The sequence below is a fragment of the Carettochelys insculpta genome, chromosome 5, assembly GCF_033958435.1.
Source record: "Carettochelys insculpta isolate YL-2023 chromosome 5, ASM3395843v1, whole genome shotgun sequence".
Classification (NCBI taxonomy): Eukaryota; Metazoa; Chordata; order Testudines; family Carettochelyidae; genus Carettochelys; species Carettochelys insculpta.
The window spans coordinates 24,034,009-24,055,811 of record NC_134141.1 but is presented as its reverse complement, the minus strand read 5'-3'; the positions used below and the strand labels follow the sequence as shown (position 1 = coordinate 24,055,811).

Below are 21,803 nucleotides of genomic sequence, written 5' to 3'. Positions count from 1 at the left end.
TGGTGGGGATGGGGGCTCAGAGCCCTGGGAAGCAGCAGTGCTGGTGCTCCCTGCCCTGGTGCAGCATTGGCTGCTGGTGCTCCTGCCTTGGGGCCCTGGGGAAGCCGCAGCAGCCGCCAGCTTTCCCTGCCTCGGAGCCCCGGGGAAGCAAGGCCACTTACGAATAATTGAATTCTCCTATGTGGCAAACGCGAATGGCGAGACCTTACTGTACTTCAGTGTAATCAAATGGGAGTTTGTATGAGTTTTTAATTGACTGGTATTTACATATAAAATATCAGGTAATGAAAAAGGCAGGGTTGTGGGAAGTTACCTTATTACTCCCAGGAAATAAGAGCCAAACCCACAAATAGATTGGTAAAGAAATTTGCTGTCTTAGTTTCCCCCATTGCAAAAGTTGCATCCCAAGTGCTTTAGGCTCTCAGCAATTATGGCTGAGTGACTGATGTGGAGAATTTCATTTCAATTACAAATTATACAGATAGTTTTATCAACTCATCCCATCTCGTTAATAGCTTCAGAAAGACAAAAGATGCTCATAAGTCTTGCTAATCTTGTCTCAGTATCAATCAGAAGTAACACGGATATTGGGGTTAATTTTGTCTGACACTATTTCACCAGGAGGGACACGCGCACACAATATATATATATATATGCATATCTCATAGAACTGGAAGGGACCTCAGGAGGTCATCCAGTCCAGTCCCCTGCCCTCTTGACAGGAACAGGCATAATTCCTTTTTTTTTTTTTTTTTTTTAAATCTATTTGCCCCAAATGGCCCCTCAAGGATTGAACTCACAACCCTGTGTTTAGCAGGCCAATGCTCAAACCTTTAGTCAGGCACTCTCTTGTCTGGCAACATCCATTGTCCAATATGATTTTAGTTACCTGGATAGGTGTTGCCAAGTTTTCTGTGGTCGCTTAAAGTTTGTTCAACCTGTAGTTTCAGATCATATATCTGTTGGAGTGGGGGAAAAGATTTTTATCCAACTGCTTTGAAATTAACATATTTTGATTTAGCTTTCTTGGTTCATTCACCTAGTTGAACTGTTAGGAAGATATTTAACATTCTCTTGATCATAAAGTCTGTGATTGTTCTTTGTCAGATACAGAGACGCTGATACTCCCATGTAAACACTTAACACCAGTGCAAAATGAGTGCAATGTATTACCATTCTAATTTGGTAACATTTTGCTTTCACTTTCCATCGAAGTCAATGACTGCTCAACATGCAGAGCAATGAAAAACATGACCCACCGACCATTATTAATTATAGCTGTTACTCACAGGCACATAAAACTCAAGAGCAAAAATGCTTGCTGGCTGTGTAGGTGATGCTTTAGGGAGAATCTATAAAACTGTGTTTAGGTGAACAGTATCAGTCCATATTTATGAACATTCATTGACCTAGGTTGATTTTCATGGGAAGTACTAGGGGCCACCCTTACTCTGCTTTAATTTCACTCATGGTTCTAGACAAACCTTTCACAGAGACCTGTGTTATTGCCTAATATTTCTGTCTTTAGGGACTGTATATTGCTGCTAGGATGAATTTTGCATGACTGCTTACAGTAAGGCTTTTTGTTGTTCCAGAACTGAATCATGTCAAAACATCTTGAGTAATGGTTTGCTATGAATAAAATACCCACTCCCGTTTCATGGCAACAAGTCTGTTTCCAGCACTTGCCATCTGGTAGTTCATTTTTCTGTTACTTACTCTCAGCTAGTTTTGTTCATTAGCTAGCATTAGTCATTCCCATCCATTTTTACTTCAGTATCTCTGTGACATTTCCTTTATGGTTCATCACAGGTTTCTATATGTTTGGATTATAAACCACCTGCAGGTGTTCAACTGATGGAACTGCCTGACCACACCAAATATGTTTTTTTACCAAAAAAAAAAAAAGGGAGGTATGGGGAGAGGGGTTGCTTTATGTGACATGTCAAATGTAGTTATTGCTAAGTATTTATTTTATTGTAGTGTCCTAAGGTTCCATGGGAGTTAAGTGAACATTCAGAAATCAGACATTATTTAAAAAAATCAGGTTTTTCAGTTCAAGTCTTTGTTGTTTACAGTTCTTAGATTGTCTTCAGGGAGACCCTTATTTATATTTTTTCATTAAATACAACTAGCTCATAATAACCAAGTATCCAGGTACTTACTGGTCCATGTAAAATCATGGGTGGTATTTTTGGTTTTGTTTTATTTCTGTTCTGTTGTCCTGGTCCTTCTTTTGCCTGCTCCATCTTATCATTTGTTACATCTGCTGCTAAATCTTGTCTAAGGACTGATCAACGTACAGTTTTTGTACCACTTTCACTATACCAGCTTAGGAATTAGAGCAGTAAAGTTGCACAGCCCCGTAATGTGGCTGTAATTGTGCCAGTATAAAGTTGCTTAAAAAGTATAACTTCATCTTCTAGGGCGAGGCTTACCAGTTAACCTATAACATCCCTAATTCTAATGCTTCTGGGGTAGCGAGGTGGATCCCCCTCATACTGCTGTAAGTGTGAATGAGGCATTTGTGATCTGTTCTGTGGTGTGCACCTCAGCACCATCTCGATTTGGTGGTTCTTGGATTTTGCATTTTGTAGAGGAACTATCTGTATCTTCTATGAGTTGGTTGAACACACTGAAGGGCAGACCCCTTCCTACAGAGAATGCAGTATCCCAGGACTTCTCACTGGATCGTCAACCAAATATTTAGGACATCACAAGTGACCCACAATAAAGACAGTGAGTCCTGATGTTCGTTTAGTTGGCCTGCAGTCTTGATGTGTGAATCCCAAAAGGCTCCCTGGATCTGAAACGGGAGTGGAAGTGAACTGAGATTGTGGTGTATCGGCCGATCACAAGCGGCCACGATCTCTTTATGCTTCTGGACCACATATTGGCTGGCATGATGCTTGCCAAAACTGGGAGACAGATTACTGGCATTGATTTGAGAGAGCTGCTACCAGTCATGAGAATGGCATTGATGTCAGTGTATGTGAGAATGGTGTGGGAACCCCTGCACCAAACTTGGTGCACGACACTCCACTGGTGACAAACAAGGGCACATACTGATGTTTGAAATGTGCATGTATCACATGTTGGGCTGTGTCAGCAAACTCCTGAATCGTGTGAACCCTTGTTTTGTTAGGCATTGGCAATAGCTCAGCATCCGTTTGAGAATAACTCCAGGGTGCCACGAACTGTGGTCATGCAATAAAGGCATACCTCAAAAGTTCACTTTAGATGGTACTGTAGCCTCTTGGTTGTTCCAGTGCAAGGCTGAGATGAATATTTTCAGTGTGTTCGGCCTCGGTCGCCAACCACTGATATCTGGATCAACTGTCTGGAGGTTGTTGTTCTTAACCTCTCTGTGGCCTTCAGAGAGAACACTTTGGGTTGCTAGCATCATATCATTTGCATAGATGAATTTACAGGATAATGTGACCTCAATGTCACTGATATACTGATTGAACAGTGTAGGCACTAAAGTGTATCCCTAGAGCTGGAACCTAAGAAACCCAGTACTGCTAGTACTGCTAGCAGAATTGTTGTATTCTGTCATGAAGTGTGAAGGTGAATTCTGGAACTATGCAAATGGCAGTGATAGATTTGTTCCTGACTATATATGGTGCCTGGATTCACTCCTCATTAGAAGCTACAGGTATGAGGTGGATTCGTTTGCTTAGTGGACCATGAGTACTGATTTCCAAGTTAGACCTGGGAAGTGAGGTGAAACAGATGTTTTAATACAAGCCCATTTCTGCTGTAAAGTAGTAAGCATTTAACAAAATCGGATGTTATAAAATTCTTACCATTTAGTGATCATGTAATGTTAATATGATATGTGCATACCTGTAGAAAATGTCATATATCGCCATTTCAGTATTTTGTTTTTCTCCTCAGATTGTGTTTTTGGAGAAGGCAGATCAACAAGAGCAACTAGCTAAGAAGTGGGGCTTCAAAGCATCTGATATAAGAGAGCTTAGTAATAAGTATGTATTGATTTTGAGTTCATTTAGTTGTTTTGGTTTCAATTTGTTCCCTGGATGACTAAAATATTACGCAAGTGTTTGCACATATGGAGGTGTGAGGGAGTGGAGAGAAGAGGGCTGACATTCCAGGTCTGAGAGAAAACCTCTGGGCCCATCTAACTCTGCTCTGCTTTACTTGCAACCAGTGCCAGGCCTGGAGGGAGGAAAAAAGCAAGGTGCCTAGCTCCATTTGGGGGCTGACTTGCAGGGAGACAGGAGGAGGTTCAGTGGAGGAACCAGAGTCTTCCTGCTCAGCAGCCATGGGAGCACACAAGCCCCCACTTTATCCCTCTGGGAAAACCGAGGAACCCCCTGAGAGACCCCAACCAAGGAGAAATGTGGACTTTTGGGGCCACACCCCAAACTTAAGAAGTAGTAATGGAGTGGTTCAGGAACCCTGGGCCAGGACCACAGGGGCCGTGACCTCCTTTCCCCCCAATTTTGACCTGCCTACTCGCTGACCTAGCTACTAGGCTACCCAGCCATCTGGGACCTGGCCATAGGATGCACACTCCTGTTAGTTTTTCTGGGGGGTTGCATGTATTAGGTATTTTGGATTGGGACCTAAGCATGGACAGTGAATGTGCTTTTTCATTCTATGAGTGGGGAGCTTAGTAATGAGTGAATTGTGCTAGCCGATTCATATCTCACAGATTAAAAAAGACATATTTAGGCTTTACAAACAACTTATGTTTTTTATATCTGCAGACAACATTCTCTTTTTTCAGTAGTTTATGCTTATATTCCCTTGTCCATTTTGTTGGCAGCAGGCTGTGCCAGTGGATACTGGCTGAAAAATCCACAGTTGAGTTCATAAGTATAGCTAGCACTTCACCGTGAAATACTGGCTCAGCTGCCAATTAGCACAAGGTCTGTTTTTCATTAGCTACCTGTCTGATAAGACTGAGGGAAGCATTTCAAAATATGACATGTGTACATTTCACACGACTGAGCAGTGTTGAGCACATAACAGATGCAAACAAAATTCAGCTAATATTCATCCAAATTCAAACATGAATTTTGATTCAATCATATTCTTGTGTTTCTGTCTGAGAACATTCAAAGTGTTATTATTCTTTTTAAAATAGTAACAGACAAGCATATTTGAAAGTACAATGCTTGACTATTTGGCAAATATGAATTTTGAGTTGTATATTTAATTATAATATTCAAAATAATATTATAATATAATATAATATTCAATAATATAATATTCAAAATATTATGTAGGTTTTTTACACACATCACCAAATCAGGAGGCAGAAACTGTAACTTGTGACTTATGGAATAAACCAACATAGAGAAAATTTCAAAAGTTTGAAAATAATATGTTCTTAATTAATAATAAACAAACTATTCATAGAGGAAAGTTCGTGAAGAAATGCACAAATAATTTAGAAGAAATAGATCAGACTTTCACAGTTCGTTAATGTTATTTCATAATCAGAAAAAAAGTGAAACTCAGAAACTACATTATTATGAATTATTCACTCAGCTCCATTGCCAAATGCATTTTTCTTGAGCTGGAAGAAATATTTATATCCCTAGAAGTTAGTTTCAGAGAAAATAGCAATCTTATGAGACTACAGGTGGGGCCAATTATTTATTTTCTACTACTTTTAAAATATTTGAAATCATATTTACTTTTAATTCCTGGCAGAGTGCAGTACTGAGCCCATCCAGTGCTGGAAGTCCAGCACAGGCAGGCCTGGGTCTTGGGCTTTGCTCTAAGTACACGTGCTGTCAAATATTCAGGACATTAGTCGTGATGACAGGGGTGTCTCAGAGTGCCTGATGCTACATACAGTAAAAGGGTTTACTTTCTTAGGGCTGGTCTACACTCGAAAGGAAATTCGACCCAAGTTATGCAACTCCAGCTACAAGAATTGCATAGCTGGCGTCTACCTACAGCATGTTCCTAGTAGGTGCTCTAAATTGAACCTGGGAAGATCAACCATGACAGCATCAATCTTCCCCTTTCTGTGGGAGCATCCTTAGTAGACCTCTGTACTTTGTATGATGAAAGTCAGGGAGCTATCAAATAAGTATGTTGTACAAAACAACACGTTAGTTTTTAAGAACAGTTATTGAAAAATCCAGACACACTAAAATGGTTTGTTCGTTTGTTTTTCAACAGTGAATTCTTCATGCCAGGAATGGTTGATACACATATCCACGCACCTCAGTATGTGTTTGCAGGATCAAGAGTGGACCTACCTCTGTTGGAGTGGTTAAACACATATACATTCCCAACAGAAATCAAATACAAAGATAATGACTTTGCTGAAGAGGTCTACACCAGAGTTGTAGTAAGTACAGGAAATATCTTCTACCTACTGTTATAAGGTAAAGTACACATTAGCAAACTGTGTCAGCCTTCTGAAACTCTCATTACAACTCAAAAACAAATAAAATACTACCATTTAAATGGCATGGGAAATAAATAGATTAGGAATATTGTCTTTGTTCAAGATTGTCTCCCAAGAATATCCCTTTCTAGTGCTGATGTCAAGCAGTATAATTAGGGATGGGCAAACCCAGTAAAGTCCAAGGTATTCTTAGCTTCTCTTTTTTAGGGTTTTAGTGGTTTGCAAAGCTGATTCAGGTTTAGTAATAAAGTACAAGTAAAATAACTACAGTGTAGTTCCACTGAAACTGTAATGTGAATTTAAATGTTTCTTACTGCACAAGTCTGTTTCTTGAAAGTATCAGCTTTGTGGACTTTATCAATATGAATTTCTCAATGAAACAGCATTTAATCTATGACGTTGTCTCACCTTGATTAGCAAATGTATTTTTACATAAGTAGGTAGTTTGCTAAAGAGATACCACTGTGATGGGGACTGATGTAAGAATGTTGATAGCCCTTTATATCATGTATATTATCAAGATAGACCCTAATTAAAAGTCCATAAATTTGAATATGAAACAGTTGGGAAATTCTTACTTAAGGTTGTCTGTGGATAATTTGCTTGAATTTATGCTTAACGTATGTGTCTTTTTGCCTAGTTGCTTACGTGAGAACTCGTTTAATTATGTGATAGACATCAATTATTGTAGAAATCACCTATCCTAGATTCCAGGTTCTTGTGCCAAGTTAAGTCAACACAGATCAAGTCAATGCACAACCGCAAGCCTAAGAAGACAACATTTGTATCAGAGAGACTGTACCTAGTGTAACAGGGTCAGGCCCAGCAGACCATGGTAGGAAGGTGGAAGGGCAGTTCAGGATGCAGCCCCAGCTCAGGAAAGAAGGGAGAGAACTTATTAAGCACCCAGGTGAATGCAGCAAGGAGGGACTGCAATTAATGGCCAGCTGCTCTCATCACTGTCATGCAGGCAGGGCTTTTAAAAACCATCCCAGTCAGAGAAGGAAGGGGGAGGTGAGAGAGGAGGTGGAAGAAGCAGGGAGGTAGTTCAGAGAGAGGGAATGAACAACATAGACAAAAAGGTGGGCAGCGTTTGGAAAAGACAGCAGAAGGGGAGGAACTAGCTCCAAGCAGCATTGCCTGGACTCCCCTTCCTCGCACAATTGAAAGCCCAAAGGGTGGCTGAGGGGTAGAACTGCTCAGCCAGCCCAGCCAGAGGTGGGTGCAGCCTAAACCCCCTCTCCCAGCCAGAGGGAGAGGCGCAAGTCTCTGGCAAGACACTGGGGGGGTATGCTGCCCCGCAAGCTACAGTTACTCTGATTTTACCCGAACCTTGGGAGATTAATCACAGAGAGAGAGCCGTGTTAGTCTGTATCTTCACAAAACAAAAAACTGGTCCTGTAGCACTTTACAGACTAACAAAACAATGTATTAGGTGATGAGCTTTCGTGGGACAGATCTGAAGAAGTGGGTCTGTCCCATGAAAGCCCATCACCTAATAAATTATTTTGTTAGTCTGTAAAGTGCTACAGGACAGCGGTTTTGTTTAATGAGAGATTAGATAGTGTATTGTCAGCATCACATGTTGGTCTCTCGTGTGGAGGCCTCACAGCAGCTTCTTGAGGAGAGGACTAGTCCCTGAAACAGCTGTTGAGATTATTCTTGCGGTTCACCATTGAGGGAAGACGTGAATCAAAAGGATCCATTGTGGGATGAAGGGAACTATTACAATTTACAATATGTATCAGCCCAGATCAGCCGAAGTTTTCCCTTTTAATACATTAATAAGAATCTGCAATGAAATTAGTTTGTTTTTTCCCTGCTTCTTTTAGAGTCCCATAAGTGCAAAATTCCTTAGAGCCACCTTGCAAATTAAATCCACTGATTGTATGTTCTGTCATTTTGGCGGTGTCACTTTTTTCATACAACTGAAAATTGAATTCTTTTTATAGAGAAGAACACTAAAGAATGGCACGACTACCGCATGCTACTTTGCAACAATTCACACAGCTGCTTCTTTGCTACTTGCTGAAATTATAGGTAAGTACATGAGTGAGTTTTCAGAGTGAGATCAGCTGAAATGATAGTTTGCTCTGATCAATGGGGCTATGCTGATTTACACCAGTTGAGATTCCACCCCTCTATTCTCTCCCTGAAAACCAGCTGTCCTCACTCAATTATTCTGTCCCTTTCCCACCACACAGCCATCCCGTTTATCCTCTGCTCCATCAGATGCCACCACTGCTACCTCATGTCCCCAAACAGTAGCAGCTCTCAAATCTGCTAGTACTACACTCACCTCTCTATGTGACTCTGCTGCTCCTGCTCTCTTGGCGTGTGGGTACCAGAAGACTCTATGCCTGAATGGCAGGAGAAATAGTCAATATGTTCCCAGGCATAGGAGTTGGGGCTTAGGCCAGTGATCTTCTCTCACCCCTCAAGTCTAGAGAGAAGGAGATACAGCAGGATCATCTCTCCAATCCACAGGGAAAGCAATTATGTCAGTTCTATTGTTTTATTGCAAAGCTTGTGATAACATGGAATTGTTCTTCAATCCTCAATTTCTGGAATCAAATGATTTTGTGAGAATCTCAGCTTTAGTTTTTAAAGTAAGCATCTAACCCTGCTATTTATGGTGAAGACTTACAGAGAATGAACTCTAAGGGTAAGAAACCTGAAAATAAACAAACATTGCGTCTTTTTTCCCTCTAAGTCTCATTGTTTTAAAGCTCATTGATCATTTTTAAAGCCAGTCTCATGGTGGGTTTTTAGGCTGTACTCATGATTTTTGAATGCTTGGGATCATCAGTCCTGAGAGAGAGGGAGCCATGATCTCCAATCTCCACTCACCCAGGTTTTGCAGGTTAGGGGAGAACCAGAATTTTCTCCTCCTCTCTAATTAGGCGTGGGGAAGTGGAGTTTTTGCACACATAAGCAAAATGTAAACGGGTTTTCACTTGCAAATGTTATGTGAATGTGAAGATCAAAACGTAGAATTGATTCTGTTTGTTCTAATGTCCAAGGACTGAAATGTCCATGGGTAGATGCTTGTATGGCACTTGCCCATACAGTTACTGCATCCAGATGTGCACATTACAGGACTTGCACATGTCATGTTGTTTGTCTTCCATTTTCATAAGGACCAAATTTGGCTTCGATTCCAATTAAAAACAAATTTGAATAGTAATTTATTTGAACTGAACCCTCCAGACAGCATATGGTAGATTTGTTCTGATAGATATATGCAATAAATGTGGAATAGTCTCTTGGCTCTTTCTTCAGTACCAAGGAACATTAAGCATTTGAACTTGTGTGGAATGAGTGAAAGGGGCCATTCCTGTTAATTTTACATGTGTCTCACTTCCTGTCTCGTAGAGATCCCTTGCAATGGAGCAAAATAATGTGACCAACAAAATTTTCTAAGTGCGAAACAGTGAGGCTGTGGCCACACTTGGTCAAAACTTCGAAATGACCATGCTAATGGCCAAATGGAAGAATACTAACAAGATGCTGAAATGGATATTCGGTGCCTCCTTAGCATGCTGCCAGCTGTGGCACTTCAAAAGTGCTGCTTTCAAATGTGTGCGGCTCGGCTAGATGGGGGTCCTTTCAAAAGGACCCCACAGATTTTGAAATCCCCTTATTCCTGTCAGCTGCAAAAAGGACCCCTGTGTAGCTGATTTGCGTGCATTCGAAAGCTAATATTCATTTCACTGCCTCATTAGTATTCTTCAATTTGGCCATTAGCATGTCCATTTTGAAGTTTTGGCCAGGTGTAGCCACAGCCTACATGTTTAACTTTGCTGAGATAAGCTCTAACTGGAGAATCATTTTCACAAATGCCCTGTTCCTATGTGCATTCATCATAATTACAAATGCAAATATCAGTACAGGTTGAATCTGAAACCTGGAATTTTCTGATCCAGCAATATTCATGGCCCAGCAAGACCACAGATGTTACTGGACCAGAGAGCCCCAGTGGCTGGGAACAGGGGCGAGCTGGGAGCCCCTGCTAGGCTGAGTTGGTGGCCGACCAGGAAGCCAAGGAGCCAGAAAATGGCCTGTGCTGGCAGCTGGGAGTGGAGACAAGGGGCTGGAGGCCAGGAGGGGAGTACTGACCTCCCCTGCTTTGGCAAAATCCCTGGTTTGGGACCTCTCAGCTCCCAAGGGTGCTGGACCAGGGAGCCCAACCTGTAGACAGTTGTATGATGGCTTTTGCACATGGATGCTCAACTTTCCTTTCTCAGTATGTATTGCTATTTAGTCTTGATTAAAGGACTGATATCATTTTCTAGAAGCAATAAAAAAATAAAAAAGGCAGTGGAGTAACACAGAGATGCTCAAGTGGCTCACAGCCATATCTGATTATTCATTATTGTGTGGGATCTTAAGTTTGAGGGCACGTGGGTCTTAGGCCTATATCATAAAGGGACACGGACTCCAACTCAGTTATGAATTCTCTCATATGATAGTTAAATGAAAATGCCTCAGGATGTGAGGGCACATGACATGTTTCTCATGGCTGATCTTTCCAGAGAAGACTAAATACTGCTTTGTTTAAAGATGCAGGTTCCTCATTTCCTTTTACGTCACAGAAAGTATATTTTAAATGAAATACAGAATTTGTATGGTACTACTTTGTGGACACATAAGTGTTCAAAATGACTTAGATGGTCTGCTCGATCTCATTATTACTTGATAAACACCAACACCGTGTTCGGTGCATTACAACACACAACTCCTGCTCCTAAGAGTTTACAATCTAAGACCCTAATTCATTAGACAGCAAGCTATCCCCATTAAGCATAACACTCAAGCACATGCTACATTGAGACACATGATCACCTTCCATTGACTACAGTGGGACTTAAGCAGGTGCATGGTGTTTAGTCTGATTAAGTGCTGTGCTGAATAGGGATGGAATTAAGTACACGCTTAAATCCTGTTCTGAATTACTGTCTAAATAGAAAAATACTGACTGGAAACACACAATGGCTGTGTCTACACGTGCCCCAAACTTCGAAATGGCCATTTTTATGGGAATAAGGGGACTTCGAAGTAGGCGGGGTCCTTTCGAAAAGGAGCCCCGTCTGGATGCGCCGTGCGGTGGCAACGCTTGTCAATTTCGAAGCGCCGCTGCCGCCCGCATGCTAATGAAGCGCTGAATATGCATTTCAGCGCTTCATTAGTAAACTTCGAAATGGCCATTTGCATGGCCATTTCGAAGTTTGGGGCACGTGTAGACACAGCCAATAGGAGGCAAAGATGATTGTGCTGATTTAGGCCTGATCTACACTAGCAAATTAAGTTGGCTTTAATATGTTGCACTTGAAAAATCCACACCTCTGAGCAGTGTAAGTAAGTTGATCCAACCTTGTGTGTCGATGGTGCAAGGCTGATGGAAGAATTCTGTCAACCTAGTTACTGCCTCTTGGGAAAACAGATTACTGACACTGATGAAAAACTTCTCCCATCAGTGTATGTCGTGTCCACACTGAAGTGCTACAATGGTGCGGCTGTCCGACGGCAGCATTTCAAGTGTAAACAAGCCTGTACAGTGCCAGCTGCCTCATGGAAATAGTGAATTTTTCAAGAGCTAAGGGGGACCACGGGGGGGGGGGGGGTTGGGATTTGAGTAGCTCGCAGGAGCTGCTTTAATAGCGATTATGGCTGCAAAAACAAAACTGCAACCACAATAGAAGGATGGACCCAACTGTGGCTACCATATTGGCTACTTGCTTTTCAGTGACATCATAGGTGAGTTGCAGACAGCATCAGTTTGGTCGACAGTGATACCTATAATGTTAGTGTCATAGGACTGGAGCTATTTCTAGTGAACATCATTGTTGTCATCTCATTCATCACTATGAGCTCTGTGAAGAGCATGAGAGTTGCTACAGCCTTCGTTGCCTTGGCATGGACACGTTTCTATGCAGGGAGGATTGTTCAGAATACAGGTGTGACTGACTGTGCAGCAGCCCACCTGTTGAAGCACAAATGAGGTATTATAGAAGCTCAAAAATCATTGGGATTTAGAAGAATAAGATAGTAGTTCAATATTCACATATTTTCATCCATGTTGCAGTGGTGACTCAATCTCTGGTTTAACCATGTGTGAAGACGTACAAGTCTTTGTTTGCCAAGATACTTCTTTTGTTCTTACATCATGGGAGTTTGGCCAGTGACTGGTCCCTTTCGATGGCTAGATTGAGGCACAAGCAATTCATGTCCCCCTGACTCTCCTTTTCTTTCTCTCTCTGGTCACACAATGCCATGGTCAACTTCCTTTCTACAGAAATTACTGCTTGTCCGTCACTCTGTCCCAATTTGGCAAGATCTGCTTTTGTTTTGACAACATTAAGCAAAATTTTTCCTTCCCTGTACCAAATAGAGAAGGCAGTCATGTAGGATAGAAAGTTTGTGGAAGAAGCCAGGAGTGAGTCACAAATAACATGCACAGTTAGGAAATGATGCTTGTCAGTTCTGGCAATGGTGTTTCAACTCAATCTTGCCACCTTGCTGTATGTTCCATTTTTGGAAATTAGTGAATTGGAAAGGCTAAAACCTGTGTCAGATGACGTAGTCACTCTGATTCTTTAGATACCAAGAGTCCAAAAGCAATACTGGCACACACAGCATGCAGAAGCATCCTTGTGTCCACTTGCCCTTGAGTACTGTACAAGTCTTGGGCTTCTTCAGCACTGCTATGGATGATTGACTTTGGGCACACTCACACATTCTCTGGGTGAATTTTGAACTAATTATGCACAGTGGAATTTTACATGTTATTGCTTGTTGAATGCCATGGTTAGGAAAGTTTTCCATGGAGGGACAGAGCATCTACCAGTTTCCTGATATTTCTTGTATTCACATTTAGATCCTGTCCAGTGCTATCTGCAGTTTTCACTGAGCTATTGCTGTCTGATGTCTAGGTAGCAGCATGGACAAGAAAAGAGCCTTCCAGTTAGACAATGATCTTATGTACACCTCTCCAGTTAGCTCATAAATTCAGTGTCAGAAGATGACTATTGTTGCAGTGTATCTAGATTTTGCTGTAAGATTCATTTTATTTAAGTAGGAAGAAAGGCACAGTGAGTTGATTGCTGAGGATGCAGTTTATCAGTCTTCCACAAATATTCTGTACAACATTCATCTCCTGTCTGACAAGATATCTCCATTTGGTTATTCTCTCAAATGTTTCAGAGTTACGGGGTTTCTCTTCTGTCTGTTTCTCAAGAAAACAATTCAACAGGATCAATAACTGGAGGACATGCTTGCTCTGGTGGCTGTAGATACGGATGATTATGATGCTGTCTGATCAGATTCAAAGTCTGGCTTTTCCGCCCCCTCCCCCACCCTTGGTTCAATACTGTTCTGACATGTGCCACATTAGAGTTGCTTGTATATTTCTAGAAGCAGCATTTGTGACAGCTACTGATGCTGCAGCAGCTAACTAAAAAACTCATCCAGTAGCCACCCATGCAATTCATGTATCTTAGTTTCTTCTGTCAGCATTACAGATTTTTTTCCAGCTCTGGTGGTTTTTAACAGTTCTTCCTTTTGATTTTTTTGGATAAATGACATTTTTCAGTCTCTTCTCTTTTGATGTAAGCTTTAAAGGGCTTGTATCCTGGGTGTCTTCATATGCTACAACTCCCTTGTAGAGGTACAATTCCCAAAGTATGTTCTCAGCATTACTACTACTATATTTCATTTTTTTACAAATAAAGATACTTGTGTTAAATGAGAGCTATATGTTTGTCTGAATCAAACTATACATAGAATCTCTATGGTTAGAAATCCCATGCTTGAATAATAAGAATATAGAAGTAGGAATGTACTGTGGACTATTTATCCAGGATGGTGATGGTGAAATGTCCTGGGATATTAGAAAGAGTACAAAAATGGAAAATTCAATTATAAGGGAGGAATTTCCACTGTCCCATATTGACTATGCACATTTCACCTTTCATAGACAAAGCTTCTACACCCCATTAATGACTGCTTCTTGGAGCCGTACTCATTGAATCCACAAGGAGAAAAGCAATTCTTGATTTTAGTCCTGAGTGGAGCACAGGATCTCGTTCAAATAGTGGAACACCTTAGTAACAGGTGACCATGAAATAATTAAATTTAGCATCCTTGTTGAGGTGGGGGGAAATAGTAAAGAGCCTCACCACAGTAATTTTAATTTCATAAAGGGAAACTACACCAAAATTAAGAAGATGAAAATTAAAAGGGACACTCATAAGAGTAAAATACTTGCAAGCTGCAAGGAAGCTTTTAAAAAACACCATAATAGATACTTAAATAAAAAAAAATAGAGTACCAAAATTGCCATCAAAGATAAGCAACAGTAAAAGCGTTGCCTGCAGGCAAAAAGGCACCCTTTTAAAAATTGGGTGACAAATCCTGCTGAGGAAATAGAAAGGAGAATAAATATTGGGAAGTCAAGTTTTAAAAATGTGTTATTAGGTCAAAAAAGAACTTGAACAGCAAGTAAAGATTCAGAAATAAAAAACAAATTTAAGTATAGCAGAAGCCAGAAACTACCAAACAGTCATCAGGGCTGCTGGATGATGGACGTGCCAAAGGACAACAGTGTGCTTTAGGCTAAGTTAAATGATTTGTTTGCATAAGTCTTTACTGCAGAAGATGTGAAGGAGATTCCCACACCCAAGCCATTCCTGTCCCATAAGGAGGTGTCAAAAGAGGAGATTTTGGAACAACTTGATTTACAGCAACAAGTCACCACGACCAGATGGTACTCATCCAAGCATTTGGGAGAAATTCAAATATGAAATTGAGGGTAACCTGTCATTTAAACCAGTAATCTCTGTGCCAGATAACTGGAGGATCACTAATGTGAAGCCAATTTTTTTAAAAAGGCTGCAGATGTGATCCTTGGAATTATAGTCAGGAAGCCTAACTCCAAAACTGGGCCAGTTAAATGAAAATAATAATAAAGAACAGAACTATGAATCATCAATAAACAGGATTTGTTGGGGAAGCATGGATATGGCTTTTGTACAGGGAAATCGTGCCTCATCAATCTACTAGAATTCTTTGAGAAAGTAAAAAATGTGGGCCAGGATGATCCAGTGGATAGAGTGCACTTGGATTTCAAAAAGCCTTTCACAAGGTCCCTCACCAAAGGCTTTCAAGCAAACTAAGATGGCAAGGGATAAGAGGGAACATTGTCTGTCTGGTTCAAAACTAGTTCAAAGACAGGAACCTAAAGATAGTAATAAATATATTTCAGAACGGAGAGAGGTGCTTAGTGGTGACCCTCAGGCATCCATATTGGCACCAGGGCTTCTCAACATATTCATAAATGTCTGAAAAAAGGGGTGAACAGTGAGGTGGCAAAATTGGCAGAAGATGTAAAATTACTCCAGATAGTTAAGTCCAAAGCAGACTAAAAGGAATTACAAAGGGATCTCACAACGCTGGGTGACTGTGCAACAAAATGGCAATTGAAATTTAATGTTGATAAATGGAAAGCAATGCACATTGGAAAACATAATCCCAACTATACATACAACATAACAGGGTCAAAATTAGTTGTTAATAACTGAAAACACATCTTGGAATCATTATGCCTGAGTTCTTTGAAAACATCTGCTCAATGTATAGCAGCAGTCAAAAAAGTTAACAGAATGAAAGGAAGCATTAGGAAAGGAAGAAATAATGTGACAGAAAGTAGCATAATGCCACTAAATAAATCCATGGTATGCCTGCTCCTTAAATACCCTGTGCAGTTTCAATTAATCCACCTGAAAATAGACATTAGAAATTGAAAAGTAAGAAAGAAGGTCAACAAAAATTAAGGGTATGGAACAACTTCTGTATGAGGCAAGATGAAAAAGATTGGGACTGTTCAGCATGGGAAAGAGTACAAATGGGGGACATGATGGGTATGGAGACAGTGAAAAAGGAAGTATTATTTACTCCTTCCCATAACACAGGAACCAGGGGTCACCTAATGAATTTAACAGGCATCAGGTTTAAAACAAACAAAAAGAGGTTCTTGTCACATGATGTACAGTCCACCTATGGAGCTCCCTGCCAGAGGACTTTGTGAAGACCAAGACTATAACTGTATTCAAGAAAAGAATTAGATAAGTTCCTTGAAGATACCATACATCAGTGGCTATTAGCCATGATGGTCAGGTATGCAACCCCTTGCTCTAGGTGGCCCTAAGCCACTGACTGCCAGATGCTGGGATTGGATGCTGGGGTATGGACCTCTTGACAGTTACTCTGTTCTATTCATTCCCTCTACAGCCTCTGATATTTGACATTGTCAAGACAGGGTAATGAGTAGAAGAATCATTAGTCTGACCCAGTATGGCCATTATGTCAATATCTAAGTGGCTATTTTTGTTTAGTGAGCACTTTGATTGAAGCTGTGTATTATCTCTGATACTGAGCTGGGCATACCTGTCATTGAAGTAAAAAAGCTACTTTTGTAGAAGTTTTCAAAGGCTAGTCCTGTATGCATAACCAATTACATTTTAAAACCTTCTGCCAGATAGACAGACATTGCGTTGTATGTATGAAAGCTTATAAAGGACAGCATTGCATTAGTGATTCACATACATCTGTATCCACCCATTATGCAGTGCAAACTATGGGCACACAGTCTACTTCTGTGCATACAAAACCTTCAGTATGAGATGGATCTGCTCAGAAAATTTCCATTGAAAACGTAAAACACTACTAATCACACTGAAGTACCTTGATAAGTAAGAACATGTGAAATGAAAACATTGCATGATACTATATTGCAAAATGTTGTTTCCCTTTTTTTCCAGATCATTTCTGGGAGGGGAAAGACACAGAACTTGCCCAAGCAAAAATACAAACATGTATTGTCATTCGGTAGCTTTGACCTATAATTTCAACACCTTTATTTGGTGGTTAAGTTAAACAGAAAAATTGTAGTCAGTCATGCAGCAGTGATTCTGGCTCTGTGCAAAAACAACACTCTCTCATTCTGGGGACCATTGTTGTACCTCATGTGCACACCTACAGTACTGCTTGACAGCTCCAGGTTACGCCTCTTCTACATATACATAAAATAAGCTTTCAAATGATACGTAATTTTGGGGGAAGGGCATATATTAACCTCCAACAATATGGCCCTTTTTGGAGGATTGCTATATGGCTTATGGGGGAGCAACTGTGTATTCACTAATGACTAGATTCTGCCTGGCTCTTACCCAGCTCCGCAGCAGTGAGGGGATGATGAAGACCCCTTTCAGCCACCTTAGTGTGGCCCATGGAAGATCCAGGCAGAATTGCAGAACCTCCCAGTATGTAGTGGCTACATAGCTATGTCTACACGGAGTCCTAACCTCGAAATAAGCTACACAAATTGAGTAGTTTATTTAAAGCAGATTTCAAAATATGCTATTTTGGCATGTGGCACTGTCTAAACGGCATCACATGTCAAAATAAAGCACTATTTCAAAGCATCCCTGTGCTCCTCCTGCAATGAGCTGTACAGGGATGCCAGAATAGTGCCATTGTCTCAAAAACTCTTACTGCAGAATCCCAAAATGGCTCCTGCCATGTAGACATAGCCGAAGTGACTCAAAACGGTGCTGAATTTGTGCCAGGGTTGACCCTGGCCCTTCTATGCTTGGCAGGTCCACTCCCCAGCACCTCTGGGCTTGCTGCATCAGTTATGAATGTAACAAACAAGCTTCAGTCCTGGCATCTTACTAAGCCCTGGTGTCTCTTTCATTACAAACGAAACACAATCCAGAGGGAACAGGAAGGTGGGCTGTGATCTCCAGCTGACCTACACAGAGTCAGATAGTGGACAGCAGGGGTCCCCAAACTACAGGCCGGATGTGGACCACAGGTTGCCAGACCCATCGGTGTGATCCCTAAGGTTCCCCTTGGGGAGGCTAGCCCTCAGCTCCTCTGCTTACGCTCCCCCCTCCCTGTGTATCAGCTCACTGTGACACCTGCCCTGGTGCTCTGACATGGCTGCAGCTCTGGCATGATGGTGTGGCTGCAGCACCGCCTCCCCTGGTGCTTTGGGCAGTGTGGTTAGGGGCTGGGCAGCAGGAGAATTGGTGTGTGTGTGGGAGGGTGCCCCGGAGTGGTGAGGGGACGGGGAGCTGAGGAGGTGGATAGGAGGTAGGGGATCTTGGGGCAGCGGGAATGGGATAGGAGGTGTGGGATCCAGTGGGAAGTAGGGTGGGGAGCAGGGGGTTGGATAGGAGTTTTGCCCCTATCCAGCCCTCCATACAATTTCTGAACCCTCACATGGACCTCCAGCCAAAAAGTTTGACCACCCATGGTGTACAGGAAGCAAACTGGTGTGGTGTGGTGTGGTATGCATGCTGGTGTGGTGTGGTATGTGTGCTGGTGTGGTGTGGTGTGGTATGCGTGCTGGTGTGGTGTGGTATGCGTGCTGGTGTGGTGTGGTGTGGTATGCGTGCTCCACCTGTGGGGTGGTGAATTCTGGGAAGCATTCTTGGCTGCCAGAGCTCTTCCTTCAGCAGTTTTGCACTCTGGAGTATGTCTCATTGGCATGAGCTATCTACAGCAGTGGGTACTAGGATCATTTCCATTTAAATCCCTCTTCTCCATCTCAAAATATTTTCCGTTTGCAGTGAAAAGTCTCAGCTTAGAGATGAAGAAAGGAACATGGGTACGGGTCACTCTTAAATGAAGTTATATGGGCTTAGAAGAATTGTTAGTGTGGCTTTAAGTGCAGGTCTTGCCAGCACTTTGTGAGGAAAACAAATTATTTTGAATATTATTCTGTTGTACATTTCACAGATAAATTTGGCCAGCGAGCCTTTGTTGGCAAAGTTTGCATGGATGTCAATGAATTTGTTCCAGAATACAAGGAAACCACTGATGAGTCTGTCAAGGAGACAGAAAGGTAAAATGATTATTTAGCAAAAGCTTTGGCATGTACACAGAATGGCGGTTGCTGGTTAATCAAATGTGCTAGTTACTCAAGCTTTCTCATCCAACTCAAAAAATGTTTAAGAAATGAAGTAGTCTTACTTAACACTATACCTTTTAATACTATTTCTGTGTACAGCACTATAATTTACTGATCCTCTACTGCCTCAAGACCATCAAACAAACACAACTTTCGCGCACCCTGGAAAACGATGCCAGATAGCTCTCAGAATTTTTCTGGTTAACTGAAACGTGAATTGTATTGTTAGCTATGCCAGATGGCAGTTAACCAAGTTTTCCAGATATTGAAGTGCCAGATAACAATGCTTTTACTGTACTGATAGCATTATCTTTAAAACTGTGTTTTTAATAAGAATGAAAAGGACAGGAAAGCAAGTCAAGGATTAAGCCTGAAACTTTAAGATAGAGGAAGTAACTTTTATGCATCCATTTAAAAAGAATCTAGTTCTCCTGTCACACCAGTTTTTCAACAGTACAACAAAGTTTGCTTCAATGGAATCACTTCTAATTTACACCAGTGTAAATGGGAGAAGAATCTGGTCCATGCAATGTATGTATATTAATTTGTGAGTATATGTACTTCTTTTAATAATTCCCTGAAAAGGTGGGGTTTAATGTGAAGGACCTGCTACTATGACTTAAATGGGACACCAGATTGATGCATGGAACCATGATGATCAGAGAGCCATTTTATAATTATATAGGTCCCTACCCTGCAAATATTTAAGCACACATATAATTTTATTCACATGAACAGTCATACATAGGCTTAACTGTTTGCAGGATCAGGACCATAGAAGGAATACATGATTATGTAGCATATCACAATCTAAATATTTTATGGAGAAAGTTTGGAATTGCCATTTTACTTATGCAGATTATCTCAAACAATTAATAGTAATATCATTTTAGCACTACAAATTATCATGAATTTTTAAAGACATTATTAAAGAGGAGTTTTTTTAATTAAAAAAAAGTTTAAAATGACTAGTGCTGTACTAATGTTAGTTTTCTCTTAGCTGCTAACCTACAGCTCCAGCTGTATAGGCCTTAGAGAGGACCTTTAGTTTTAGTTTAAACTGTAAGAATTATTTCAAAATTTTTTTTGTAAATTCCTCACGTGTTTGAGATCCAGTGTCTCATGACTATGGTAATAACAAATATTCTATGGTTTTGGAAAAGAGAATTCCAGCTCTCATGGATAAGATCACCCTGTCCAGCATGGAAGGTTTGCTTCTGTCAGACCTCAGCTTCAGCTATGAACTGTGGGAGAAAACTTTTACCGTCTGTTAAAGGAAATTTTTGGCATATTCAAATATTTCAAGTTTTTAGATATTGTCACCATCTGAGAACTGCTCAGCATTTGGGAATGTTAGAGATAAATTAGTGAGCGTAGTCAGGTTAGGAACTCACAGGAATGAAATACATGTTGTTTATCACCATAGACCCCTAATTTAATCACAGGCATTCCAATAATTCACAGCTAACTTTTTTTTAAATATATGGAGGTGATATATAATACTTTTGCATTTGTCTTGAACCAAAGTCTGCAGAGAAAGTGGTAGTTGGACAGGACTGGATGGGGAAAGTAGGTGGGAAGGTTTGACAGATGAAAAAAATGTATTTAAACTAGATGAAACTTCTAGCTTTCAGTTTTCAGCATAAACCATTCAACTGTCCAAAATTCACAAGGTTCTGGCCCCGGTGAACCTCTTAAGGGTCTAGTTCTGGACAAGGACCTTTCCTGTCCCCACCCAAACTTTCACTGCTGGGCCCCGAGAATCCTCTCACCCACAAGAATATTAAAATACTGTCTCCATGCAGCACCTGCCCTCCAAAATGTGGGGCCATGGTATGATGTGGGAGCCAGCTTTAATTCATCTTTAATATTCTCACCTGATTTTTTTTTTTTTAAATAGGTTTGTAGAGCCACTTACATGCCACTCTTTTGTTTTGAACGGAACAAGCAAGTTCATGTTGTGTTTTCAAATGTGTAATGCTCTGAAATACTCTGAAAACTTCCACAAATGCTCTCTGGAAAAATCAAAGGATACCACTCTGGGCTCTTTAAGTGAATGAAGGATAGAGAGTCTGTCCCTTTAAACCTCAATAAATGTAGCTACTGTAAATGAAGCAGAAGATATTGCAATGTGCTGAAAATAGGATTTTAAATAGAAGACAGTCAATGCTCTGACTTAAATTCACATATAGCCAAAATTAGTGTCTTTTTAATACTCCTGCTATAGCATATAATTATGCTTTCAAGTGACTTAATATAACATGTGTTTGGTTTCCAATGAGAACACAGAGTAATTACCACATGTCTGGGCTTAATTATTATAAGTGATAAAATTTCTGCATATTTAGGGCCACATTCTCTGATGGTGAGAACTGGTGTAGTTTCAGTTCAGTGATTTCTGCTGATTTTCACTAGCTGAGTAACTGGTCCGTA

The 21,803-nt window shown here is 40.8% G+C and overlaps 1 protein-coding gene across 2 annotated transcripts in view; it reads left to right on the top strand.

The window, feature by feature from the left end:
- GDA (guanine deaminase) overlaps positions 1 to 21,803 on the top strand; it is a 50,531-nt gene that overhangs the window by 7,054 nt on the left and 21,674 nt on the right. For both annotated transcript variants that reach the window (XM_074994769.1, XM_074994770.1), the window contains exons 2-5: positions 3,901 to 3,989; positions 6,166 to 6,337; positions 8,350 to 8,437; positions 19,199 to 19,304. In XM_074994769.1, coding sequence (XP_074850870.1) covers positions 3,901 to 3,989; positions 6,166 to 6,337; positions 8,350 to 8,437; positions 19,199 to 19,304 — 455 coding nt within the window. The remainder of the gene's footprint in view (positions 1 to 3,900; positions 3,990 to 6,165; positions 6,338 to 8,349; positions 8,438 to 19,198; positions 19,305 to 21,803) is intronic.